Genomic DNA, 27,171 nt, shown 5'->3' with positions numbered 1-27,171 from the left:
TCAACTTTTTTCATTCCTGTAAGTTGCTTTTACCCCACAACTGAGGCTTCGCAACCCCATTGGGGTCCCGACTCCAGGGTTGAAGAACACTGGTTAAAATTCAGGCTCCTGTGTAAGTTGAGCCCTGCAGGTGCACAGGAACCTGGCACAGAGAGTCAGACCCTTGGACTATCTAGCTGAAGATTGCCTGCATTGATCAGCAGAGACTCTCTGGAGTTTCAGGCTCAGGGGTCTTTCCCAGCCCTACTGGGAGATGCTGCCAGGCATTGAACCTGGGACCTTCTGCACGCTAAGCAGAGGCTCTAGTGCTGAGCTGTGGGCCCTCGGCAGAAGCTGCTGGAAACAGAGATCGTTGGTTCATCTGGCTCAGTGTTGTCTACGGTGACTGGCGGTGGCTTCCGAGGGTTTCAGAGGGGGTTCTTTTCCAACCCTCCCTGCAAATGCAAAAGAAGCTGGGACCTTTTCCATTCAAAACTGATGCTTCTGACTGTCCCCTCAGTAAATAATCTAGGCATACAGTGAACCCTCAGTTTGCTGTTTGGGCCTCTGTTTAAACGGACTTTGGAAATAATGGACATTGTCTTTTTAAAAAATGGGTCGTATGTTTTGTGTATTCACTGTCATGTGGCATGTGCACTGTCATGTGACAATGCATGTGAATGTGTTTGAGTGCTTGCTTGGGTGTGTGAGTATGTTGGATTTAACCGACTTTCAGCATTAACAGGCACCCGTTCCCCTCGATTGGTCAATTAAATGGGGGGGGTCACTGTAATGCAAATCATATGGTATTGACTGAACGTACAGAGCTGCCTTGTAAGAGTCCAATCGCGGGTACATGTAGCCTGCTGCTCTGACAGGCTGTGGCTCTCTGCGGTCTTAAGCAGTTATCTTTCTCAGTGCTTGCTGCCCAAATATCTTTCACTGAATATACCAAGTATCAAACCTGGGACCCTGTTGCATTCCAGGCATGTGCTCCAGCTTCGAGCTGTGGCACTGGAGAGGACCCAGTGGAAGGAAAGGCAGAGTTGGTTTTAATTGAAAATCCAGAGCCCAGAATAGAGCAGTCCCAACCTTTCAGTGGCTGGCTATCTCCCCCCTCTCTCCCTACTTCATTTGCTGCCTGGATGGTGAGCAACATCCCCCTTTCCTTCTCTCCCACCCTGTCCCAAGAGCCCCCTCTGTTGCTCCGGCTGTTCACGCGCTTGGCACCCTTTTGCCACACGCGACTAGCACGGATGAGGCTTTTGAGAATGTCAGCGTTTGCAAACCTCTCCATGTGTTACATTGCTAAGCAACTTTTAGAAACGCTTACCCCCACTCCTCCTGCCATCTGGGAGAAGAGGCTGGTCTAGGCAAGCGTGCCAGAGGGAGATGGAGGCGGCGGCGGCGGCGGCCACATTGTATTGGGGGAGGGGGCGAAGGAGCAGCCAGTGATGCAAACAGCAAGTGAAATGTGAGAACTGGCAGAATGTGGACTGTGGGGTGTGTGTGTTTGAATGTGTAAAGATGATGCACAACAACAGTGACAACACGTTCTGGTGCAGTCCTGGATTTCGCCCTCCACCCCCTGTTCCCCTGGCACATTGGCTCAAACATGGCATGGGGTCTGCTACCTTTAGAAGTTGGTGGCCCTGCGATGGCCACAGCTCTTGGTTGGCAGTGGAAGGGCCGTTGGACTGCTAGAGTTGTTTGATCTCAGGTGCCTAGGTCAAGAGCTGCCTTACCTTGTGTCAGAGCATCTGTCCATCTAATTTAGGGGTGCCCAAACCCCGGCCCTGGGGCCACTTCCGGCCCTCGAGGACTCCTAATTTGGCCCTCAGGGTGCCCCCAGTCTCCAATGAACCTCTGGCCCTCTGGAGACTTGCTGGAGCCCACGCTGGCCTGATGCAACTGCTCTCAGCGTGACAGCCAACTGTTCAACCTCTTGCGTGAGCAGTGGGATGAGGGCTCCCTGCACTGCTTTCTGTTTCACATCTGTGATGCAGCAACAGCAGCAAAGGAAGACTGGGCAAGCTTTGTGCAAAGCCTTTTATAGGCTTTGAGCTATTGCAAGACCTTCATTCATTCATATAAGTTCCATCTCTAGTATATTCATTTATGTAAATTTATTCAAATTTGAAATGTAAATCATTTCTTTTTTTCCCCGGCCCCCGACACAGTGTCAGAGAGATGTGGCCCTCCTGCCAAAAAGTTTGGACACCCCTGATCTAATTCAATGTTTCCCAAACTGTGAGTTATGACCCAATTTTTTTAAGTGGGTTGTGGGCCCTCTGAGGCCAGGACGCTGCAAGGTAAAATGGTGGACGATCTGGAAGTCACACTGGTAGGTCATGGCACACATTTTGGGGGAAAATGGCATGAAATGGCCAATGACATAGACCATTGCTGATGGCCATTTTCTCCAGGAGGAGAGTGTGGTTTACATCAGAATCCAGCAACCACCAAAATATCTGGGCTGGGGCAAGGGCTATTGCCATCTTGTCCCTTCAATTCCAATGAACCTGTCAACATTACGGCTTTTTCCATTGACACTTGCAGCTCTCTTGGCTCTCCCCTCCTCAGAGCTGGTGCCAGAACCAGAGGCATCCACCTTCATCATAACTTCTGAGCCTCTCTGGGCCACCAAGAGGAGGCTGGAAAATTGGTTTCTCCCTTATTGGATCTGCAGTTGTATAATGAGAATTTAAATAGGTCTGTGTCCATACCAAACCAAAGGGATGTGGGTGCCTTTATACAAAGACATTTTGTATGATCTCCAAACTGGACATCTTGACAGTTTTGTATGGAAATCCCTGGTTCACAGCTAGGGGCTTGAAGGAGAACCACTTCACGATATATCCACAACACTGGAGATATCTACGCTTTGCTGTCAGTACTTAATACTCTTAATATCGAGTGCTCTCCTTCAGCATCTCCATCAAGGGTCTTCACCAGGCATGTATGACTGTGGTCACCACATTCCTTTGGTGTCAAGTGATAATAGTTTTCCTTTATCTGCACAATTGGTTTAAGGTGACACAATCCAAACAGCAACCTCTAAAACTCCTGGTCTTCACTCTGAGCCTGTATATCCACCACAGGAAGCCTCACCTAGAACCAACTGAGAGGGTCCAGTTTATAGGAGACCTGGTTAATTCTGTGCATTGTGTCCCAACATTGAGGGGTCAAAGCATAATGTCCCTCGTCTCAGAGTTCCAGACATCACCATCTCAACCTGCATAATAGGTCCAATGTCTTCTGGATCAAATGGCATCCACCACAACATTCGTTGCATTGGCACATTTACACACATAGTTCCTGTTGGTGTTCCAGACTTAGGTGCAGCATATCATTCCCATTTTGTGCCATCTCTGCTGTATGTATTTGGGTTCAATTAAACTGTTGGTTATAACCTCCAAAGCCCTGAATGAGCTGAAACCAGAGTAGAGCAGGAAGAAGTGGAAGTGTCAAAGAAGGAGAGGAATGCATGGACGCATGATGACTATGTTGTTTGAATAGGGGGAAAGGGGAACATACAAACAGCCCAGCTGAATCAGGCCATAGACACATATAATAATAATAATAATAATAACAGTATTTATATACCGCTTTTCAACAAAAAGTTCCCAAAGCGGTTTACAGGAAAAAAAAAAATCAAATAACTTATGGCTCCCTGTCCCAAAAGGACTCACAATCTAAAAATATGCAAAAGAACACCAGCAGACAGCCACTAGAAAAGACACTGCTGGGGGGAGGTGGGCCAGTTACTCTCCCCCTGTTGAATAAAAGAAGAGCACCCACTTGAAAAAAGTGCCTCTTACCAGTTAGCAGGGGTTAACTGTTAGCAGGGGTTAGCAGGGTCTAGTCCAGTTTCCTGTATCTCACAGTGGCCCACCAAATGCCCCAGGGAGCACACAAGACAGCATGAGACCTGCATCCGGGTGCCAACGGGAAAAGATGCTGTTTTTTCTTTGCCCCTCGTTAGAGGTTCCCCCTCATGGAAGTATAGTACCAGTGGTCAAGTAGAGGCCCTGCAGTGGCTTGATATATAGGTGGGGGTGCCAAAAGAGTGGGGTTGGGAAAAGGTTCCCTTTCTTCCCTCCTGATCTATCCCTCACAGGGAGGTGAGTATATATTTTTTAACTTCATGGCCCACACACCTCCAACCCAAATTTAGAATAGCTGCTATCAACCATTAGGGGCATAAGCAGGCCAGTTTCCCCCTCCCTGCACTCCATTTTCCTGGAATAGTTTGTCCTCCTTACAACTTGCCACTTTTAACATTCTCGGTCTCCCTCTCAGCTGCTCTGTGCCCTCAACAGCCTGTAAGGTGCTGGAAGCTCCCAGAGCCATGATGGGAAAAGGAGATGTTTAAAGTGTACTTTTCTTTTATCTTAAAAAGTAATACATTTTTGCATAACTAGGGTGTCCCCCATCTACATAGGAACCATTACCCTTTTCTTTTTTTGGGGGGGGGGGCGACTCTATTCTACTTTAGAGCTGAAGTCACACAGCTCTTTTTTGTTTGCTATTAATGTAGGTGATGCTATCCCACCATTTCTCCAAGGGTGTAGGAGAAAGGAACCAGGAATTAGGGTTGGAAGAATGTGTGCCATTAAGTTAACTCCATGTGCTACATCAGTATATATGGTGCATTGCAGAGGGTGTAAAGAAGTTCTCTGCCCCAAGGGACTTGCATTCTTGATACTGACCCACGGAGGGAAAGGGATGGAGGCAGGAGCAAGCAAGGGGACCCTTTCCTCTTTTTTCCTCTTCCGCACATACTTTGCTCAGTTGATGAATGTTACCTTAGAACTCCTCTGGAAGCTGCTATCACAGTCATTCTGAGGTGTGGAAACTAAAACGAACCTCAAACCTCAACACGGGTGCTGGAAAACAATTGCACATTTTATATGCAGTGTTTCCAAGAGTGGGGGCCCTTCCTTCCTTCCTGTGAACCTCTTTGCCTGCCCCTCCCTCCACCACTGCTGAAATCTGCAGTAGTTCCCTGGGGACAGGGGACAGGTTAGGGACACTTCCTCAGGTCCTGAAGAGGCTTAATAAGCACGACATGCAGCTCCAAGTTGGCAGGCAGGCAGGCATTGGCATCTCCTCCAGTGCTTCCAACACCTGTGACGGGAGTAAAGCAGCTTTTAAAAAAAAAAAAAAACTTAGAGAAAGAGAGTGCTGCCTGCCTCTTTACAACAATATTCTAAGTAGAAGAATTTCCATGGAACGCTTTAGAATGGTGATGGAAAGAACAGAAGAAGCTCAGTTGCTGCAGCAACCTGCTTCTTTCCACTGCTTGCTTTTCAGCTGCCTGTGCAATCGTTCTCTTCCCCCCCCCCTCTATTTTGGATACTAGTTGCTAAGGGTGTAAAAAAGAGAGAGTGGCAGAATTTGAGTCTCCAGATCCATCTGGGATTTGATGGTGGCTCAGATAAATTTAGAGTCTGTAGTAGCACTTGGTTTCGTGCAAGCCACCAATTGTCAGGCGGCAGCACCAGGAAGCCAGCCGACTACCACGCACAGTTTTATAAAAAAAAAATATATATATATATGTAGAGAGAGAGATGGATAAATAAATAAGGATTTGCCTTTGCGGCCAAGCGGAAGGGGGACGGCTCGACACTTTTAAAGCACAGGGAACAGAGGTGGGTGGCGGGGGTTTGCGAGCTCTCAGTGTCCTGTGACACTTATTGCACTGGTGCCTGCTAGCCTGAAATACCTACTACCTTTTGTGTGTGTGTGTGTGTGTGTGTGTGTGTGTGTGTGTGTGTGTGTGTGGTCCCCTCCCCCAGTGTCGCATATGCACATTGGCAAAGGTGGTGGCAGCATCACCTCCCACACCCAGATTTCTAGTTTTGTTTGGCATGAGTCTGGGAGCCTTGAGTTGCTTGCTCCGACAGCTGTCACTATCTGATGCCTCATTGCCCCCTCTTGGAAAGCTAGTCCGCCGGTTTTTGGTTTCGACCCCATTTGCATCCGGGTGTAACGTTGCCTGGCATTCTCAGACTGGCATGGTCATCTCCCAGTCGGTAAAGACTTCAAACCATTCCCTGTGATTAACTCTCTGTCCCCTACTCTAACCCTGCCTGCACGCACGCAAACATATGTGAATGTGCTGCCTACTGAGTCAGATGCTTGGTCCATCTAGCTCAGCACTATCTGCACTGACTGGCAGTAGCTCTGCACAGTTTCAGGTCGGGAGCTGTCCCAGCCAAAGGTTTAGCCTGGAACATTTGCTCATCAGCTACTTCTTTACAGGAGCCCTGCTGATTTGTCTCTTTGTTAGTTGTTCCAAGCTTGTCTCCAAAGGAACCCTGAAGGCGGCTCACAAATGTCTCAAAATCGGCATAAAATTACATCAGACAATAACTAGCTATAACCCCATGGCTGCAGTGGTGTAGCTAGAGGGGGTGCAAAGCACTAAGTTTTGAAGGGAACCTCCACATGGCATGCAAGCAGCCCTTCCTCCTTGAAGCCATTCCAGGCAGGGGGAGCAAAACAGAGGCGAATGCCTCAATTTTGCTTCCCCCCCGCCCAAAATGACTCAAATTAGTGCTTTGCACCCCCTCTAGCTACACCATTGCATGAATGGGATACTTTAAGGACCGCCTCCTTGCAGATGAGACAGCCCATGCCCTAAAATCATCCCTTCCCCCCCCCGCGCATGTGCTACTATAATCTGAAGCTCAGCTAGCAGTAACTGAACCTTCTCAGTGACAGCACCAGAGCTATGGAACTTCTTCCCAGTTGCATTATGAACTGAACCCTCCCTGTTCACCTTCTGACAATGCCTGAATATGTCGTTAATCCACTCAGTTTTTATATCCTCTTAAATTAAGGTTTAATATTACTGCCAATAATGCCATTAAATTATTCTATTATCTGTTCAATTTTTTTCCCTACTTAGGACCCAATCCTATCCAATTTTGCAGTGCCAGTGCAGCTGTGCCAATGGGGCATGCACTACATCCTGTGGTGGGGAGGCAGTCATAGAGGCCTCCCCAAGGTATCGGAACATTTGTTCCCTTATTTTGGGGCTGCGTTGCAGTTGCACCAGTGCTAGATGGTTGGATAGGATTGGGCCCTCAATCTTTCATTATATTGTGTTGTATTTTACTGGTTTTAGCTACCCTGAGCCTTTTATTATAGAAGGGAAAAGCAGGGTAAAATTGTCTTTAAATAAATAACCCCAGCCTAAGAGACATGCTGTAAGATCCATGCAAAATTAAAACGTTCAGTGAAAACCATCATCTCTCTGAAGAAAATGGTTTAGGTAGCTGATAAAAAAAAAATGCAAGGGATTTTTGCCAGGTATCCTTGAGCAGCAAGTTCCACAGGGATGGTACTACCACCCAAAAGGCTCTTATCCCCAATATTGCTTGACTGCCTGCTTCTTGGTAGCATAAGCAGGTCTTCAGTTAATTATCTCAGCACATGGAGCAGGAGAAGGAGTTCCTTTGAGTCCATCCCTTCCCCCTGAGACCCAAACCACTTAAGCTTCAGCCAGCAGTGCTTGTGAATGGGGTCAGTTCACACGTTGAGCTGTTAGCCCCCATCCCTCAAGCAAAGTGCTATGCATGTGTGAACCAACTCAAAGGTCATATCTCATAATGAGGTCTGTTGCATGATGTCCTTTCAGATAAAAACCCCAATTCTCTGGATGAAATTTCATCGTGTCTGGGTTATCTACTTGGGAGTTGGGCTGCAGCTCAGTGGTAGAGCATCTGCTTCACGCGAGTAGGTCCCACATTCAGTCCCTGCATTAGTTCCACATAGGGCTGGGAAAGACCCCCCATCTGGTGCCCCGGGGAGATGTTGCCAGATACACAGATCAGCGATCCAAGGAAAACTGCAAGGGCTATCTCCCAATATTTCATTCTCCACCAGCTTTACAATGTGTGTGCCGTGTGGAAAAACAACAACATGCTCTCTGCCCTTTTGTCCTTACATGGGGCAAAGAAGCAATGTGTGATCTTCCCCACGATGCATTCTGTTCCTTGACATGCCATTAGCAAGCTCCCAAGTCCAGCAGGCTTAGTCTCCCAGAGCCCATGTCTATTTAGAGGTCATACTGGCATGGCTACATAATCTTGCACCGTCGTTTGTTTGGTTTCCCCCCTCCCTTGCCGCCGCCTTGCCTCTCCCACTCAGCGTTTTCACACCAATTCTGGAAGGGTATTTCTAAAAAGCCCCCCAAGGGCCACCCGCTTTGCTCTTGCAAGCGTCTGGCCTAATCCTTTCTTTCTATAGTCGCCTGTGTCGTGGTCTAAATTTGAAACCAATGAATATCTCCTCTGTCTTCCCTCTCCCCGCCCCTTTTCTTCTTCTATTCGCAGGGACAGTGGAGAAATGACACATTCAACGGACAGGGCTCTGTACTCCATTGTTCAGGTGTCACCTATGATGGACTGTGGCTCAATGGCTACCCAGTTGGTATGTACTTTGATTATGCCTCCAGGTTAGTAATGAGACTCCAGCATAATACCCTGCCTTTCACTCTACTGATTAATACAGTTGGGCCGCAAGCGCTGGCACCTCTACTCCTGGAACATGCCACTCATAAAAAGGAAAAGCTCCAGTGAGGTCTTTTGGGGAGGGGGTGGCAGTGGTGGAATTCCATTCAGGGAATGGAACGAGGCGCTGCGACATGACAGTGCCCCCGTTTTTTTAAGAAAACATATTATTTTGACACCCCGTTTGTGCACTGTGAGCGAGAAAAGCCTTCCCACTTTGGCCAGCGATTACTGTTCAGTCTGCTGGACCTGGAAAGTCTTTGTGATGGGTGATGATGCAGCATGAGGAGAAAGTTCCGGATTACAAGTGGCTGTTGTTGGAGCACTTTGTGTCAGGACCTCTGTGTTCCACCAAGTAACAGTTCAGAGTCCAATCCTGACAAGGTGGGACCAGCCAGATTAGGCAGACCAGCACGGCCTTGCCCCAATCCCCCGATAGTGGGCTAGTGCTTGAAAAAAGTCTGGACAGGAGCCCTCAGAGTTCACACTGTCTGAGCCCACTCCATCCATCCCCCCCCCCAAAGAATCACCTTTCCATTCCCCACTGAGAACCTTGCATTCCCCAGTGCCTGGAGATCACAAGACTTCAAGTCAGAGTGCTGTCTCTTTAAGGCTGTCAACTCTGCAGGCAAGGGGAGCTTGAACCAAGGGGAATTTCAGGCTTCAGTTCACCTCTAGAACTTTTTGGAACAAGCTACTCACTGGGAAGTTTCAGAAGTCTTGCAACTCAGATCTGCCACACTGAATTATTCCTTCTTAGATGCGCCTTAGTGTCAGGCTGGCCCATCCATCAGGCTGACTAAGGTGGTTGCCTCAGGTAGTAGATGGGCAGGGGTTGTCCACCATCATCGGCCCACTCATTGATACTGGTCTTCCTTTTCTCCACCCCTGGGTTGGAAAAGGAAGAGAGGGACAGAGTGGAAAAGAAAGTGTGGAAGTGAGGAGTGGTGGACTAGTGTACAGTGTTCCTGCTCTTCACTCCTCCGTACCTTCTCTGTGCTCCATCTCTCTTGTCCCTTTTCCAATATAGGAAGTGGGAGGAGCAGAGGCTGGCCCATCACCAAGTGTGGACCTTGCAGCCAAGGTCCACAGTAGATCCCACTTACGGAACTGTTCAGCCATGCCCAGGTGTGGTTTCTGAGGTTTTGGTCATCTTTGTACCTGTCCATCATAAGTAGGGTTACCAGATACAAATGGGGACAGAGTGCCTCTACCGTTAACCATTGTACAGAAGAAGGAATTTTGGCAGGTGCAGCTTCTTAAACCCTTCCATGTTGAGCTGTACCTGCCAAAATTCCCTCCTTTATACAATGGTTAAAGGTAGAGGCACTCTGCCTCCGTTTGTATCTGGTAAATCTAATCTTAAGAACCTGTAATCATGTTTGAAGGGCCCAGTGAACTGAGTCCTAGCTCCTGAGTCCAGTCCCTCAGTATTTAAAAAAAGGCGGGAATGCAGAATAAACCTTGAAGTTCTTCCCAAGGAGAGACTTCTGAGAATTTTCAATGGAAGCCAAATAAGTTTCTGTGAGACAAGGGAAATTTCGGGGGGGGGGGGCGCGTCTATGCATCAGAATCTAAAGACAGCAGGTAGGATGGGAGAAATGAGTGCGCTGTAATTCCCCACATGATTCCATTGATAGCAATCTTTTCCAAGGGAATAATAAACTTGGTTTCAACAGAGAAGTTCCAACAGATTCTCAAGCCTCTCTTCAAGCGTACACCTACTTTGACATCCCTCCCATGCTTGTTTCTGCACATCCCTGAGGTTTCAGCCATCCATATGCTCTTGCAATTGCAGGGGTGGTGCAAGTGTCACACTTTTCCTGGAGCAGGGACCTCTCACAGGTCTCTTATCCAACCCAGAACCAGCAACCTTCTCTGGACGTGACTTTCAGCCGTGCTTATTCACATAAGTACAAATGAATATCTTGGTTTCTTCCCAGGGGTTGAGGAGAAGCTCCCAGCTTTGTTTTTCAGCAGTGAGATAACTAAGTAACGCTGAATGTTTTTCAGGACAAGCAAAGAAGATTGTGATTTTGGGACCAGAAGTTATTGATACAGTTCCAGGTTCTGCTCACACGTTTCACATCCAGCTGCAAAACGAGGAAGGAGAAGTTTCTGAAAGTAAGAGCACTTTTATCATACTGTAGTGCCATATAAAAGATTTCTCACAATGATAAGCAGAAAACAGAAAGCCCCAAATGAGAGCCTGGCATCCACTTCGCTCCCCCCCCCCTTTGTGGGGGATAATATACAATAAATGTGTGACATTTTGTTCTCAATCTTTTATGCTTTGAATTTTTTAAAAAACTGAGTTGGCCCACTTGCTATCATCCATTAACTATGGAGTCCTCAGGAGGACCCACTGAGACTTAGTTGACATGTAAATATACAAGCATGTAAGCTGAAAAAACTTTGCAGATTGCATTTGTGTTTGTTTGTGGGTATAGCTACATGTATGGAATTGCCCTTTGGGCCCATCTGCCCACCATAGCAAGAGCAACCTGGCCATATCTGCCAAGTGCAACCAACAGGGCCAAAAAAGCCCATTGTGGTGGGAGCATTACTGGCTGGGCCCACGAACAGGCATGGGCCGAAAGAGGCACGGTCTGGTTGTTCCCAGCAATGTGTCTCCACCTCTGGGAAGTTCCAGATGTCCCACAAGAGGCTTTCTTGTGCTGTACTTGTGCGAGCCGTGCTATGTTTAACAAAAGGAGAAGCAGCCAAGGAAACATCCAGCTGCCTTGCTCCAGTAACTGAGAAGGTATAGCAAAAAATAATAGAGTCAGGGTTCCTGTTAACCCCCTTGGCCCCAAGTTGAGGCTTTGGGGGTATAGACAACAAGGAGACCACTGGCGCCGAGGTGCCCAGCAAACAGGGCAAAGCAAGCCAAGAAGTCTTAATGCCAAACAGCAGATTTAAACAAGTATGAGACTAGTATATTTACCTTGAATTTATTTCAGAGAACCCTGGGAATTGTAGTTTTGCTAGGTTGTTGAGAATTTCTTTTTAGAGGTCCCTGGCCAGTGCTGTACAACCAATTCCTCATCTTGCTCTCCCCAGTACCAGGCACTGGAGCTGGGTGCAGAGGTGGGCAAGTACGTTCGGCAGCACGTGCTTTATGGCACGTTTGTGCCTCTTCGGGAGGAAACCAGATCGGCGCTCCTAGAAGCGCTGGCCTGTGGAGGCTGACAGAGGCCCCTGCACTGGCTTCCTCCCGGCTGCTTTCATCGGCTTGCATGAGCTGACGTAAGGGAGACAGGTAGGCATGGGGCAGGCGGGGAGGGAGAGGGAGGGAGGCATTCCTGGGCAGGGGGAGGGAGGGTGATGGGCGGCCCCAGGGGCGGGTGCGCGGGCAGCCTGAGGCAGGACTGGGATCCAACAGTTATGGTGGTTCCCAACCGCTGTCCCCAGGGAGAACAGAGCGGCTTCAAGCCGTTCCGCTCTCCTCTGACTTGTGACACCTCAGGAGGTGGCGCAAGTCTGAGAAGACCCATTGGGGCCAGCAGCCCTTACCCAGGGGTAAGGGAAAGAGTTTCTCCTTGCCTCTGGCTAAGCTGCTGCTGGCCACAATCCTGCACTGAATGCAGCGCAAGCCTCCTGGCTTGCCTGTTCCAGCGCAAGTTGAATTGTGCTCTCAGATAATCACATTTAGGTCCCAATCCTATCCAGCTTTCCAGTGCTAATGCAGCTGGGCCAACAGGGCATGAACTGCATCCTGCAATGTTGGGGGGGGCAGTCATGGATGCCTCATCAATGCAAGGGAATGTTTGTTCCTTTACCACTGGGCTGCATTATGCCTGCATGGGCGCTAGAAAGTTGGATTAAGCCCTTTTAGTGCAATTCCGCGCAGGTCTACTCAGATGTAAGTGCCCCTCTAAGGCTGCAATCCTTACCTGGGAGTAAGCCCCATCAACTAAGGGGGTGACTTACTTCCAAGTCAGCCCACACAGAATTGTGATGCTTGTGACTCGGTTTTGTAGGTCCCAGCGATTCTCTGATGTTTCAGACTGTTGCATTTGTCATTCCTTGCCCTTCAGTTCTTTGTATGTTCTCATTTTTCCTTATGAACTGTTCTGAAAACAAAGCTTTTCAATAAAGAGCCTCTCACTCTCTCTGTCATATGCGCAAAAAAGGAAAAAAGACGAAGGACTTTTCTGTTTACAACAGACAAGTCATTTGGGCTTCATAACCTTCCGTTTCAAATTACGGCTGTCGAAGTCAAGGCTACCTGGAGCACATTGTGATTGAATGACTGTAACTAAGTACATTTTCCAGAAATGATGACAATTCTGCTGTTTGTAGGGCTTTGTGTAAGGGTGGTGTTGTGTTAGCACTCTGTTCCCCCCTCCCAAGCTCCAAATCCAAGCAAAATCATCCCTGACAGGTGTGTTTACCTTCCTCCTCAGTGGCTTCACAGTATGAATTGAAATGCTCAAGGGCAGCAAAACATGTGCTCCTTGCCTTTGCTGTCAATTTGACACTGCCTTCTGCTGTGTTAGACCTTGGGTCCATCTGGCCTACATTGCCTGCTCTGGCTGGCAGTGGCTCCCCAAGCCTCTTCTAACCTTATACCTGGAGGTATTGAGGACTGAACCTGGGACCTCCTAGTTCCAAGCTAGTGCTCTCCCACTATGCCAAGGACACTCCTGATGAACACGGGAACCTGCCTTCTGTTGACTCAGATTCTTCATCCATCTAGCTCAGCATTATCAACACTGACTGGCAGCAGCTTTCCAGGGTTTCAGACAAGGGTCTTTCTCAGCCCTGCCTGTTGATGCTTCCAGGGGTTGATCCTGGGTCCTTTGCATGCGCAGCAGGTGCTGTCCCACTGAGCTTTGGCCCCTGCTAAAGATGATAGTAGAATGGGTCATACCGCTTTAGATTTCAGATCTAAATTGTGGTGTTCTGATTTTGTTGTTTTTTAAAACGCTCCCCACCATGAAGAATAGGATGAAACCTGAAAATCAGCACAGTGGGGAGCAGGGCAGGATAGAACCTCCTGTTCTTGATGTGCTGGCTGCAAGTCAAGCAATTAAACAATTATTCCTTCTGCCTGTTGCTCTTTTTCTTGGTAGGGGAGAACAGTCGACTACTGGAGATCAGCGCTGGTATCAGACACAGGCCACTTCCTGCTAATTGCAAAAACAGCCTGTACGAGTTAATTGAACAATCCGGGAGGCGGCCAATCAAAAGCTCTTTGTAAGTAATGTGATTTCATTCATTCTTGAGCCTCTGATATACTATTATGGGAAAAGTGATGCCCTGATTAACTCAAAGTGCTTCCTTAGCCTGTTTTGGTCTCACTAGGGCCAGCCCATCCATGAGGCCAACTGAAGGATCACCTGAGGCAGCAGATTGGTGGTGGGCTGCCTATTTCTGCCCTTCTGCTTGCTTGCAGTACTCCTTGTTCTCCTTCCACAACGTGGATTAGAAAAGGATGGAGGGGACAGAGAGGAAGAGAAATGTGGAGGGGAGTGCTGAGGTAGAAATTGGGCAGCACCGAGGCACCCTCCATCAGGTGAGGGGGGACAGTATTTGATATGCCACCTCAGGTGACAGGAGGTCTTGGTCAGACTCCTTATTGAGGATTATTACATACAACTGTCACAAGCAGAGGTTAGGAACTATTTCCTTTTCTGTGTGTGTGAAGTAAGTTAGAATTCCAAAAAACATTTACAATTTTTTGTTGTTATTTTTTTAAGTGCAGAAAGGGCAGTTTGGTTTGAAATAGCCTTCCATATGGCCAACTGATTGTGTGGGGAGGGAGGAGGAGAAGCTACGCACTCCAAAGTGTATATAAGGCCAGCTTCTAGCTATTCGGTGTGGGATACTGGAGCTGAATCATAGAGCTGTATCACTGTGAAATCTCATTGCTGAACTGCCATGGCTTTCCCAGAGGGGGGGGCAAGATGCTAAGTTTTGCAAGGCATCTCATTGCACCCTGTAAGCTGGGTGCCTTGCAAAGTGCTTTGCCCCCCCCCCCCGAACACCACTGCCAAACTGAGAGAAATAGTTTGCTGGCCAATAGTGAGACAGCAACTTAGGGTTTTAAGGCTGTAGTCCTATACTATTGAATTCAGTATTACTTCTGAGTAGACAAGCATAGGCTTCCACTAGAACTCCAGTGCAAAGCTGGTACAGAGTCAGGGATGGTCCATCCATGAGGCTAACTAAGGCAGATACCCCAGGTACCAGATTGGCAGGTGGGTGGTGCTCACCTCTGTCCACCCAGTCACCTCCACTGCTGCCCCTCCACTTCCCACTTTCGGAGTTTGAAAAGGAAGAGGGAGGCTGAGTAGAAGAGAAAGTATGAAGGAGCAAAAATCACGGAGAGTATAGTGTCCATCCCAGTCTCCTTTTCCAATTCAGGAAGGAGGAGGAGCAGAAGCTGGAACATAACCAGATAATAGGGAACAACATTTGGCACACCATTTCAGATGCTGGCAGATCTTGGGCCAGCCCTGTATAGTATAATCAATGGGCCCTTGGTATCCGGGGGGGGGGGGATCTGTTCCACCACCCCCCCCTCCGTGGATACCAGTTTCCATGGATGATCAAATCTTTCGGGCCTGACAAACCAGAAGTGCCTGTCACAAGACCCCGGGAGGTCTTCTGGGGTGTTAGAAGGTTGCACCAAACCTTGCTGCACCTCAGAAGGCCTACCAGAGCCTTCTGACAGGAATTTCTGATTTGGCAAAAAAACAGGGGGGAAAAACAGAATTACCTTCCAGTGCCTCCAGAAGGCTTCCTGTGACCCAGAGAAGTTGCACACAGCCTCCCTGTGCCTCAGAACACCTCCCAGACAGGACTGGAAGGTGTCACGTGAGGCCCTCCAGCACAGGTCAGCACCTGCGTTGGATCAAATCCTTGGGTGCTGAACCTGCTGATTAGGAGGGCCTACTGTATTGCCCAAAAGACTGAGCTACTAATCAGGACTCACCCAGTGTGAATCTTGCCTCTGCCCTGAACTCACCTGGGCAAGCCACTCAGTCTTCCCCATCTGCATTTAGTATTAGTATTGGCAACCTTCAGTCTCGAAAGACTATGGTATCGCGCTCTGAAAGGTGGTTCTGGCACAGCGTCTAGTGTGGCTGAAAAGGCCAATCCGGGAGTGACAATCCCTTCCACACCGGGAGCAAGTGCAGTCTGTCCCTGGTCTGTCTCCCTGGCTATGGGCCTTCCTTCTTTGCCTCTTTGCCTCAGACTGTTGGCAAAGTGTCTCTTCAAACTGGGAAAGGCCATGCTGCACAGCCTGCCTCCAAGCGGGCCGCTCAGAGGCCAGGGTTTCCCACTTGTTGAGGTCCATCCCTAAGGCCTTCAGATCCCTCTTGCAGATGTCTTTGTATCGCAGGTGTGGTCTACCTGTAGGGCACTTTCCTTGCACGAGTTCTCCATAGAGGAGATCCTTTGGGATCCGGCCATCATCCATTCTCACGACATGACCAAGCCAACGCAGGCGTCTCTGTTTCAGCAGTGAATACATGCTAGGGATTCCAGCACGTTCCAGGACTGTGTTGTTTGGAACTTTGTCCTGCCAGGTGATGCCGAGGATGCGTCGGAGGCAGCGCATGTGGAAAGCGCTCAGTTTCCTCTCCTGTTGTGAGCGAAGAGTCCATGACTCGCTGCAGTACAGAAGTGTAGTCAGGACGCAAGCTCTGTAGACCTGGATCTTGGTATGTTCCGTCAGCTTCTTGTTGGACCAGACTCTCTTTGTGAGTCGGGAAAACGTGGTAGCTGCTTTACCAATGCGCTTGTTTAGCTCGGTATCAAGAGAAAGAGTGTCGGAGATCGTTGAGCCAAGGTACACAAAGTCATGGACAACCTCCAGTTCATGCTCAGAGATTGTAATGCAGGGAGGTGAGTCCACATCCTGAACCATGACCTGTGTTTTCTTCAGGCTGATTGTCAGTCCAAAATCTTGGCAGGCCTTGCTAAAACGATCCATGAGCTGCTGGAGATCTTTGGCAGAGTGGGTAGTGACAGCTGCATCGTCGGCAAAGAGGAAGTCACGCAGACATTTCAGCTGGACTTTGGATTTTGCTCTCAGTCTGGAGAGGTTGAAGAGCTTTCCGTCTGATCTGGTCCGGAGATAGATGCCTTCTGTTGCAGTTCCAAAGGCCTGCTTCAGCAGGACAGCGAAGAAAATCCCAAACAAGGTTGGTGCAAGAACACAGCCCTGCTTCACTCCGCTTCGGATGGCAAAAGGGTCTGATGTGGAGCCATCGAAGACAACAGTGCCCTTCATGTCCTTGTGGAAAGATCTGATGATGCTGAGGAGCTTGGGTGGACATCCAATCTTGGGGAGAATCTTGAAGAGGCCGTCTCTGCTGACCAGGTCGAAAGCCTTTGTGAGATCTATGAAGGCTATAAAGAGTGGCTGTCGTTGTTCCCTGCATTTCTCCTGCAGTTGTCTAAGGGAGAATACCATATCAGTGGTGGACCTGTTGGCTCGGAATCCACACTGCGATTCTGGATAGACGCTCTCTGCAAGTACCTGGAGCCTCTTTAGTACAACTCGGGCAAACAGCTTTCCTACAATGCTAAGGAGAGAGATGCCGCGGTAGTTGTTGCAGTCACCCCTGTCACCTTTGTTCTTGTACAGCGTGATGATGTTTGCATCCCTCATGTCTTGAGGTACTCCACCTTCTCTCCAGCAGAGACAGAGGATTTCATGCAGCTCAGTGACGATGATCTCTTTGCAGCATTTTAGGACTTCAGCAGGGATGCTGTCTTTTCCAGGTGCCTTGCCAAAGGCAAGGGAGTCCAGGGCCACGTGAAGTTCTTCTAGGGTTGGTTCACTGTCAAGCTCTTCCAGCACAGGCAGGCACTCAATGTTGTTCAGTGCTTCTTCGGTGACTACATTTTCTCTGGAATATAGCTCAGAGTAGTGCTGCACCCAGCGTTCCATCTGCTGCGCCCAATCCTGGATGACCTCGCCTGTGGCAGACTTCAGAGGGGCAATTTTCTTCTGTGTTGGACCTAGGGCCTGCTTGATACCATCATACATCCCCTTGATGTTGCCCGTGTCAGCTGCTATCTGTATCTCGGAACAGAGCTGGAGCCAGTAGTCGTTAGCACATCTCCTGGCAGTCTGTTGGACTTTGCTGCGAGCAGTTCGGAGGACCTGCAGGTTGCGCTCACTGGGACAGGCCTTGTATGCTGCTTGAGCTCTCCTCTTTTCCTCAATGACTGGTGTCAACTCCTCAGAGTGGGCCTCAAACCAGTCTGCCGCCTTGTTGGTCTTCTTGCCGAATATGGACAAGGCGGTGTTGTAAACGGTATTCTTGAAATGTTCCCATCTGTTGGATGCGTTTGCGTCGGCCGGGCCTGGAAGAGATTCCTCAAGCGCTTGTGCAAATTCCTCCACTTTTCTCTGATCCCGGGTCTTGCTGGTATCAATGCGAGGTCTTCCTTCCTTTTTCGTGTGATACAGTCGCTTTGTTTGCAGTTTCACTCTGCTGCACACCAGGGAGTGGTCAGTGTCGCAGGCAGCACCATGATAACTGCGTGTGATCTTGATGCTGGGAAGGCTGGAGCGTCTGGTGAGGATCAGGTCGAGCTGGTGCCAGTGCTTTGATCTTGGATGTCTCCAAGAGACTCTATGTTGGGTAACAGCCTATCCTCCATACCTTCTTTACCCAGGCTTCGCGCACTGGAGAGGACACTCCAACTTCGCCATATGGCGTCGGCACAACACGGGAAGCAGCAGTTTACCGGTTATAAGTCTTTGCTCGATTGGCGTAGAGCATGACGCCAGGGGCTGCTTCCGACGGTGGGAGAGATCATTGCATCTCATTGGGCAGCTACCGCCCGCCTTAAGCTGGGCAGTCCCCAGCCAGTAAGGTGTTGCCTCACCACGGTCCGTTAACCTCATGGGGTGCGTGGGGTTTAGGGTGAAAACTGACAAGCGGATCGACAACTCTGCACCATGTAACAGAAAACAGAAAACTACTGCCCTAAAGCTGGGCACCTGGAACGTTAGGACAATGACACCTGGCTTCTCTGATGACCTGCAAGAAATAGACGACACACGCAAAACAGCTGTCATCGACATGGAGCTGAGCAGACTGCAGATGGACATCGTCGCCCTTCAAGAGACTAGGCTGCCAGATTCCGGATCTGTCAAGGAGAGAAATTTCTCATTTTTCTGGCAGGGAAAACCACCAAACGAAACCAGGGAACATGGCGTTGGCTTTGCGGTCAGAAATACCCTGCTGAAATCCATCATCCCACCTACTGTGGGAAGTGAAAGAATTTTGTCCCTGCAGCTCCAGTCATCAGCAGGACCTATCACTCTCATCAGTGCTTATGCACCGACTCTGTCATCTCCAGCAGAAGCCAAAGACAAATTCTATGATGACCTGGCCACCACTGTCAAGAAAATCCCTGTAAAAGAGCCATTGTTCATCCTCGGCGATTTCAATGCTAGAGTTGGTGCTGATAACAGTTCATGGCCCACTTGCTTAGGTCAGTTTGGCACTGGGAGGATGAACGAAAATGGCCAACGCCTGCTAGAGTTTTGCTGTCATCACGGTCTCTGTGTCAGCAACACATTCTTCAACACAAAGCCCCATCTGCATTATGGGGATAATAACACTGGCTCACCTTACAGAGTTGTTTGTAAGGATTCCTCAAGACCAGGGGTGCCCAAACCCTGGCCCTGGGGCCACTTGTAGCCCTTGAGGCTTCTCAATGCGGCCCTCAGGGAGCCCCCAGTCTCCAATGAGCCTCTGGCCCTCCTGGGATTTGTTGGAGGCCACTCTGGCCTGACGCAACTGATCTCGGCATGAGGGCGACTGTTTGACCTCTCATGTGAGCTGTGGGATGAGGGCTACTTCCACTGTTTGCTGTTTCACATCCGTGATTCAGCAGTGACAGCAAAGGAAAGGCCAGCCTTGCTTTGTGCAAGGCCTTTTATAGGCCTTGAGCTATCACAAGACCTTCATTCATTCTTTTAAGTTCATCTTTAATATATTCATTTATGTAAACTTATGTAAATTTATTCAAATTTTAAATATAAATTAATTATCTTTTTTCCCAGCCCCCGACACAGTGTCAGAGAGCTGATGTGGCCCTCTTGCCAAAAACTTTGGACACCCCTGCTCAAGACAATACATGTAAAGTGGTTTGCACACTCAGAAAGTGCTCCATAGAGTTTTAAGCTTGCAATCTATGCACATTTGCCTGGGAGTAAGCCCCATTGTCTGCAATGAGATTTATTTCTGACTAAACATGCATTGGATTGGGCTGTTAGTATTGTTATCCTCTTTGCTTAGTGCCTCTGCAGAGGCACTAAGTATGCAGAGTATGCAAATACCACTTTTGCAGTCACCATCCAGACTTTGTGAGTCACAGTACTCCATGATGGCAGGCAGATCTGCCCAAGAAAACCTGCTGCGTTGTTCTGCATTGAAAGATGTGAGCATTGTTGGTCATTTTTGCACTTCCTCCTCCTGTCCAGCCTTCCCCCCAGAAAGAATAACAGCAGGTTGTCTATTTGGAATGCACTTTAAAAACACTGAGCAAAAGTCAGCACCTCTCCTTTAAGTAGAATCCACCATCCAAGTGAAAGGAAGGAATTTTGTTTTTACATGCAGTTGCTAACAGGGGTGAATTTAACAAGGCTCTTTTTAGTGGTTGCCTCATAAGGAGGTCGACAGGACCACACACTCAAGGGACAGGATACCCCCAACAAGCTTGATATACAAAGATAGGGCCTCATGCCTTAACAGACAAAATCTGATCAATGTTCTGTGGAAAGTCACCACGCTTTTATCGTGTGTGAATATGCATTATCTAACCTTCATGTATTTTCACTGAAAAAGGGTCATAGCTCAGCAATAAAGCTCATGCTTTGTATCCAGAAGGTTCCAGGTTCATCCCCTGGCAGCATCTGGGAAGGAGCCCTGCCTCGAAGAGCAGCTGTTGTCAGGCAATGCTGAGCTGGTTGGACCAAGGATCTAACTCAGTAAAGGGCGGTTTCAGAAAGAGAATCCATAGCTCAGTGGTAGAGCATCTGCTTTGTACGCAGAATGTCCCAAGTTCAATCTGTGGTATCTCAAGTTCTAGGAAAGACCCATTCTTGAGACTCTGGAGCTGTGCTGTCAGTCAGAGCAGCTCATCAGACTAGCTGCACCAGTGAGCTGAGAACATAAGGCAGCTTTGTACATCCAGCACTCATTGTGTGGCCCTCATTAGACCTGGACTATTGACTTTTAAGACTTTAAAGCCCATCAATGCAAAATAAAGTGTCTATCCTGTTTTTTTCCACAGTGGATTTGAGTATATTAGCTATCCTTTGATGGTGGCTGTTTCTGGGAGCCAGGAGTTTCAAGCTGCTCTTCCAACTGTCGGCAAATCTGGGTTTACCCTGCCTGAATTGCCAGTCCCTGAAGGAAACACAGCTCCAGAATCCGGATCAAAACCTTTGGATGGAACAGGAGATGCCCTTAGCAACTGGGATGGTAAGTCAAGATAATGGATTTAGCAGGAGTGGTTGGCTTTTGCGTCTGAAGCTGGGAAACAAAGGACCGTTGTCTATCCCTTGGTAGAACAACTTAAGAAAAAATCTGAGATGGCTTTTGTCGTGCAAATGGATGGCTCAGAAAAGTGCTTTGTGGGCTGCAGGAGATTGTCGTCGTTGACATCCTTAATAATAAGTGGAATCGATTAAATTTAGAGTGGGGGGGAGTGTTCCTGCATTAGACAGAATAGCCTGGGCTCATTATGCAGACTTTTTGGGTGGGCTCCCCCCCAATCAGTCAAAACATGCTGTTAAAAATGAATTAGATGAAGAATCACTTCACTGCAGTGCATCCTGTCTGCGTTCTTGTTGCCTTGGCGCTGCAGAGTGAGCCTATGCTATCTAAGTGTACATGCCATAACAGCACCAGTGTACCTTTAGGACAGGAGGCGTGCTGTCATGACCCCTGCTTTGAGCAGTAGCTCTCTGAGGGCTCAGTCCTGTCCAACTTTCCAGCATGCATACAGCCACAATGGAGCCCCAAAGTAAAGGAAAAAATGTTCTTGTACCTTGAGACAGCCTCTGTGACTGCTCCTCCAGTACAGGATGCAGCTCATGTGCAATTGGCATGACTGCACCGGCATTGGAAACTTGGATGGGATTGGATCCCGAGTCCAACCCTGATGAGGGAGAGAAGGGCCAGTGCTGGATCCAGGTCCAGGCCCCAGTACCTTGCTGAAACCTGGGCCTGCCAACTAGGAGACATCAGTATACCCAAGAGCAGCACCTCCTGAGCCCACATTCCTTGAAGAACTAGCCCTTTCCGCACTGTACCTCATCTTGCTTTGCTATGCCCTGCCCTCAAGCAAGGCAAGACCTAGGATAATGGAGAGCTCCAAGTAAACACCTTACTCCAGTGATTTTCAACCTTTTTCATCTCACAGCACACTGGCAAAGGCCCTAAAACGATCGACACACACCATCGGTTTTTTGACAATTGACAAGACACATTGTGCTGTCAGTGGGGGGGCTCACATTCCTCAATGGCCCTACTAATAAATGACTCTCTCCCAAAATCCCACGGCACACCTGAGGACCATTCACGGCACACCAGTGTGCCATGGCACAGTGGTTGAAAATGACTGCCTTATTCTGTCAGGATCTAGAGCCTTAGGGCACAATCCTAACCTCATGTTAAGTTGTCACAGGTCCCTTGTGCCAGCCTAGGAGTGTCGTAAACATGTCATAAAGCACGTTTGTGCCTCCTTGGGAGCAAACTGCGCCAGCGCACGGAAGTGCACTGGAGCATGGAGGCTGCATCCAGGCTCCATGGCGGCTTGCAGAGCAAGCTTTGCGTCGGCTGAGCTCGGCCAACGCAAGGCTCTGGAGTGGGTGGGGAGGAGGAGGGAGGGAGGCGTTCCAGGGCGGGGGAGGGCGGTCCCAGGGGTGGGCGGGTGGGGAGGTGGGGAGATGCCAGATCCTAACCTCCACTCCTGAGCAATGTGGAGCGGCTGCAAGCTGCTCCGCTCTTCTCAGACTTGCGACACCTCAGGAGGTGGCACAAGTTCGAGGACACACATAGGGGCTGCAGTGGCATACCCGGGTGTAAGGGGAAGAGTTTCCCCTGAGTTTGGCTGAGCCACTTTGGCACCCTCTCTCACAGCGGATACAGCGCAAGCCTCCTGGCCTGCCTGTTCCAGCACAAGATAGGATTGCGCTGTTAATTATCCTGAGACCTCAACTTGCCTTCCCAGCCTTTGCTTTTTCAGTCTGGAGAGGGAAATGTGTTAATGTAGCTGTACCCTGGCTTTGAGCCTGGTATTCCTCCTCTCCAGCAACTTCCACCTTGCTCGCTGCTGGTACTGGCAAGCATGTACAGGAAAGCATGTATGGGTATGTATAGGACTGGTTCTTCAGAGGAGTTGGGACCAGGGGGGTGCAAACTCTGGGGACTCTTGTTCCTGTGATTCTTAGCTGATGGCTCCATCTGCAGTGTCTGGGTCAGCACTTGTCCAGCTGGCTTTTCTTTCTTAGGCCCCAACCCTTGCTCAGAGCAAGGAACATGAAAACCTTGGGGATCCCAAGTCTGCACACTAGCACCAGCAATGGACCTGGAAGGATATGATGGAGCAGAGAGAGAGAGAGAGAGAGAGAGAGAGAGAGTGCATGATTCCAGGCCCTTTACATATCGCTGCTCTCTGGGAGGGCAAGTGGAGTCTGAGAGGGGTCTGAAAATTGTCTGTCTTCACATATACAGTCAAGGAGTCGAACTTATCAGTGGGAAACCAGGAAAGAGATCCTGAGATTGTGGTGGAGGCTCAGTGAAAGTGTCAGCCCCAGAGAGTGACATCAGTGAAGATGTTAAATTCCATGCTAGAGATTATTAGGCAAGGGAATGAGAATGGGGGTGGGGGAGGGACACCTGCTTGAAGCATATGCAGCTCTGCCTAGCCTGCATAGAAAGAGAGAGAGAAGTTTTTCTCCCATTCCCACAATCAGGAGTCCTCCAATGAAACAGATAGATAAGTAATTTGGGACAGACGAAAGGTTGGGGCACGCTTAGCCTGTGGAATTGGTCGCTGCATGATGTGGCAATGCCCACTAGATTAGAAGGCTTAAAAAGGAGATTAGACACATTCACAGAGAAGGTCTGTCAATGATTAGTCATGATGACTGTGTACAAAGATGAATAGTCAATTGAATGTTTAAGAACAAAGCAAAGTCCTACTGGAGCAGACCAAGGTCCAACCCATCCTAGCATTCTAGGAGACCAGCCAGCAAGACCTGAAGACAAAAGCCCTCTAGCCCACCACTCTCCTCTCTTCTGCTCTGTTCCCCTTTTCAAATCCCAGGAGCTAGAGCAGGAGTGGCAAAGAGGACTGCTGGCATACCACCATTTGGCACCCATCAGCATTTGACACACGTCCTCAAGCCCCAGGAAGTCTTGGTCTGGCTCTGCTCTGCATTGTCCCTCCTAGTTCATTATAGTCCCTGTGAGTCAAAGCTGCCTACTCATCTTATGCATATATACATTTGCAGCCTATATTGTTGTTTTGGTTTCCTAGAGGACATGGAGTAACAGATGAGCTAACACTTTCTTTATAAATATGCCGGTATTATTTTACAGGCCAGTTATTCCTGGAATTATTCATGGGAGCCTTAATGCCGAGAGCTTGGGAGTTGAATCAAAGTTTAATCACCCTGGTTTATTGTGAACCGTAATATTAAATCCACCCCGTATAACTTGATACATTGTAAATACACTATTTGCATCTTAATACACTCGTCTTGCTAACAAAGTGGAGAGGAGCAGAGCAGCAGTTAAAACAGCATCTATCTTTGGAGTCTGGAAGGTTTATTTTGATAGCCCCAACATGTAAGATACGCTGCACTGACCCTTCTTGCCAGCTGTTTTTATCATACTCTGTTTGGTGGAGTTTCGCTTTTATTCCCCCCCAACGCCAAAATAAATGTTTATAGGAGTCCTGATTTAACACATGACCCCCCACGATTAAATTACCAGAGGATTCGGACTGATAAATAAATGTGCCTTCTCTAGGTTCAATTCTCCCTTCTAAGATGTTTTGTTAGTATTAGTAATATTCCAGGTCATAGATTAAAATATATTTTCCTTGTTAGGGAAAATACTTGAAGCAGAGAGAACTGAAGGAGAAACACCCATGTTTACTCTGGTACATATAAATGCCACATTGTGGCAGGAGGGAGGGAAACGATGGAGCTGTAATCGTGGTTTGGGGACCTTTGAGAATGAATATGAGTTTCATTTCACACACCCTGGTAGGAGCAACGTTAAGAGTGAAGCAACAGTTAAGAAGGAGCAACAGTTGCTGAGGTGAAGTGCCAAATGCCATCACCTCCTGCCCTTACTCAGCAACATAACAGCTTATGTGATTGCCTTCTCCTCCCCCTTGCAGGAATGAAGCAAAAGAGGAAGCATGGAGGAAGAAAGAGTGGTGGGCTAGAGTGTTGGACACTCTAGCTGACCATTCTCCTCTCCTCCTCCTCTTCTGCTCTGATCCCCTATTCCTTTTCAATTCCAGGGAATGGGAGCAGGAAGAGTGGTGGAGGCTAAGAAACTCCTCACGAATCTGCTGCCTGAGGCATCCACCTCAGACAGCCTCATGGACAGGCCGGCCCTGCTTCCATGTGCAACTGAAACTTTTCCTCCAAGGCTCTTGGCTCTCCCAAATCACTTTCCGTTTGGCCTCCTCAAAGCTTCTTAATTGGGGCTCCTTTAAAGAAACGTGACTCTCGGCCAAGTGAAAAAGGAAGAGGGATGTTAATGGACCTCATGAACAGCATTGTCAGTGAAGTAGCTTCAACGCATGGAGCTGCCACACGCTGCCCTGGAGCTATCAGCCATTGGGCTATTAAATTGGGCCAAAATGGCCCCTTCGCCACATTCAGAGTTCAGTTCACAGGCTGTGAAAGGAGAAGCATTTCAGCAATAGGGAGAGTGAAGCGCTATCCTTGCCAGCAACAGCAGTGCTGCTCCCAGCCGCTGGTGGCCATCATTTTTTCCCCTCCCAGGTAGCCCCAAAATGACACTTAGAGTGGTTGTGGGACTCCTTAGAGGGGAAACCTGCAACTGTCAGCAGGAGCAACATCACTGCCAGCCCAAATCTGCTGGCAATGGCCAGGTAGGACTGTCCTTGCCTGCCCCTGTCGCCCCCCAGAGCATTCAGCCCAGCCCCACTCTTTCCAACAAACAGGTCCTCCAGGACCTGAGGCTGGTCATTCCAAAAACCATTTTGAATGGAGGTTGCCGGTGAGTGAGTGTGGGTCTGCAAAGTGTGATCTCTGCCATAGAACTATCCTAACAGTATTCTGTCCTGTCTCTCCTCTGTCATGCTATTTTCTTGAATCTTTACATTTAAAAATATTTATCTTAGCTTAACTTTGTCCTTTGCTGGCAGTGTTCCTTGCTGAGCCTGGAGACTCTCCTGCCTGCTGCACTCTCATATCAAAGGTGCCAAATGGCTAACCGGCAACAATATCCTCCCTGCTGAGCACCCTCTCTGTCCGTGGTCATTGAGAGGGGTCACATAGATCAGTCACTAGCCCTGAGCCCTGAGGGCCCATCTGGCTGGCAGTGGGGGCATGTGTCACTGGAGGGAAACACTCCCACCATCACTGCCTTTTCCCACCCTTCCCGCCCACATGTGAGCTTGCCCAGAGGCCCCTGTGACGAGGCAAGGGCCTATCTTTGCCAGAAGGAAGGAGAGATACCTCTCCTTTCCTACTCTCTGGACACCCCTCCTTGTGCCAGTGTGCTGTGAAGGGAGTAAGCAGGGAGATCCCAACGGCGCTGAGACAAGGGTGGCTAAACTGCCCTCTTTACCTTGCCAGTTGTCCGAGAAGGGGGGCAGTTTGAGATGCTCTTGTCAGCACCGTCAGACAAGAGAAGCCAGCGACTTCTGTTGTGGACATTCCAGAGGGCCCCACGCCTCCCATTCATATGTTTGGACTTCAGCTTTTCTCCCCCATGAGTAATCACGTTCCATCAGGGGCTGCTTCTTTTTTTCATTCTGTCATTCACTCAGTCCTCCTCCTCCTTTTTTTTAACTTGATTTGGTTTGCGCCTCAGTTCTTTTTCCAGCACAGCCTCATGGCTGGCTTTTGAACGAAGCGCTGGCATGCTCTCAAAACACCTCAGGAATAACTTCTGCTGATGGGTAAATTACGAGGTCCTTGAGGCTTTCATTCGCCCTGTTCTTTTAGCCTGGTGGTAATAACGCAGTAATGGAAAGGCATCCAACCCCGTGCAGTATTGATGAACTGTCAGCAAAGTGGAATTCTGAAAGGTTCTGAGAAAGAGCATGGAGCCCTTTCGCCTTCCGAAATGGATGTGCTTCCCTGCCTGTTTTTTGATGGGTAGTGAAATCCAAAGCTGGATCAAAAGTCATTCCAGCAGAGGGCCTCCTTGGTAACCTCTCCAAGTTGCTGGCTGACCTTTAGTAAGCTATTTCTGTCTTGTGGAACAGAAGGTAGAGCATCATTGTTTTTCATGTTTATCTTCGAGGTTTTTATTCTGTAAGGGACAGCAACAGGGCAGGACAGAGCAGGTGAGTCAGGACCCAGAAGCAGGTCACCACCTGACCTTAAGTGGGCTGCAGCCATGCTGCCCTGCCATTTTGTTCTGAGGCTCTGGCCTTCAGCAATAGATTTGGACAGCAATAGATG

At 48.8% G+C, this 27,171-nt stretch overlaps 1 protein-coding gene across 1 annotated transcript in view; it reads left to right on the top strand.

Moving 5' to 3' along the window:
• MORN1 (MORN repeat containing 1) overlaps positions 1 to 27,171 on the top strand; it is a 69,141-nt gene that overhangs the window by 18,934 nt on the left and 23,036 nt on the right. Inside the window, exons 7-10 of the mRNA XM_066637403.1 lie at positions 8,325 to 8,421; positions 10,515 to 10,625; positions 13,580 to 13,703; positions 20,778 to 20,968. Of these exons, the coding sequence (XP_066493500.1) occupies positions 8,325 to 8,421; positions 10,515 to 10,625; positions 13,580 to 13,703; positions 20,778 to 20,968 (523 nt within the window). The remainder of the gene's footprint in view (positions 1 to 8,324; positions 8,422 to 10,514; positions 10,626 to 13,579; positions 13,704 to 20,777; positions 20,969 to 27,171) is intronic.

This window comes from Tiliqua scincoides, chromosome 9 (assembly GCF_035046505.1).
Source record: "Tiliqua scincoides isolate rTilSci1 chromosome 9, rTilSci1.hap2, whole genome shotgun sequence".
Taxonomy (NCBI): Eukaryota; Metazoa; Chordata; class Lepidosauria; order Squamata; family Scincidae; genus Tiliqua; species Tiliqua scincoides.
Note: the sequence above shows the minus strand (reverse complement) of the source record. Positions and strands in the feature narration are given on the sequence as shown.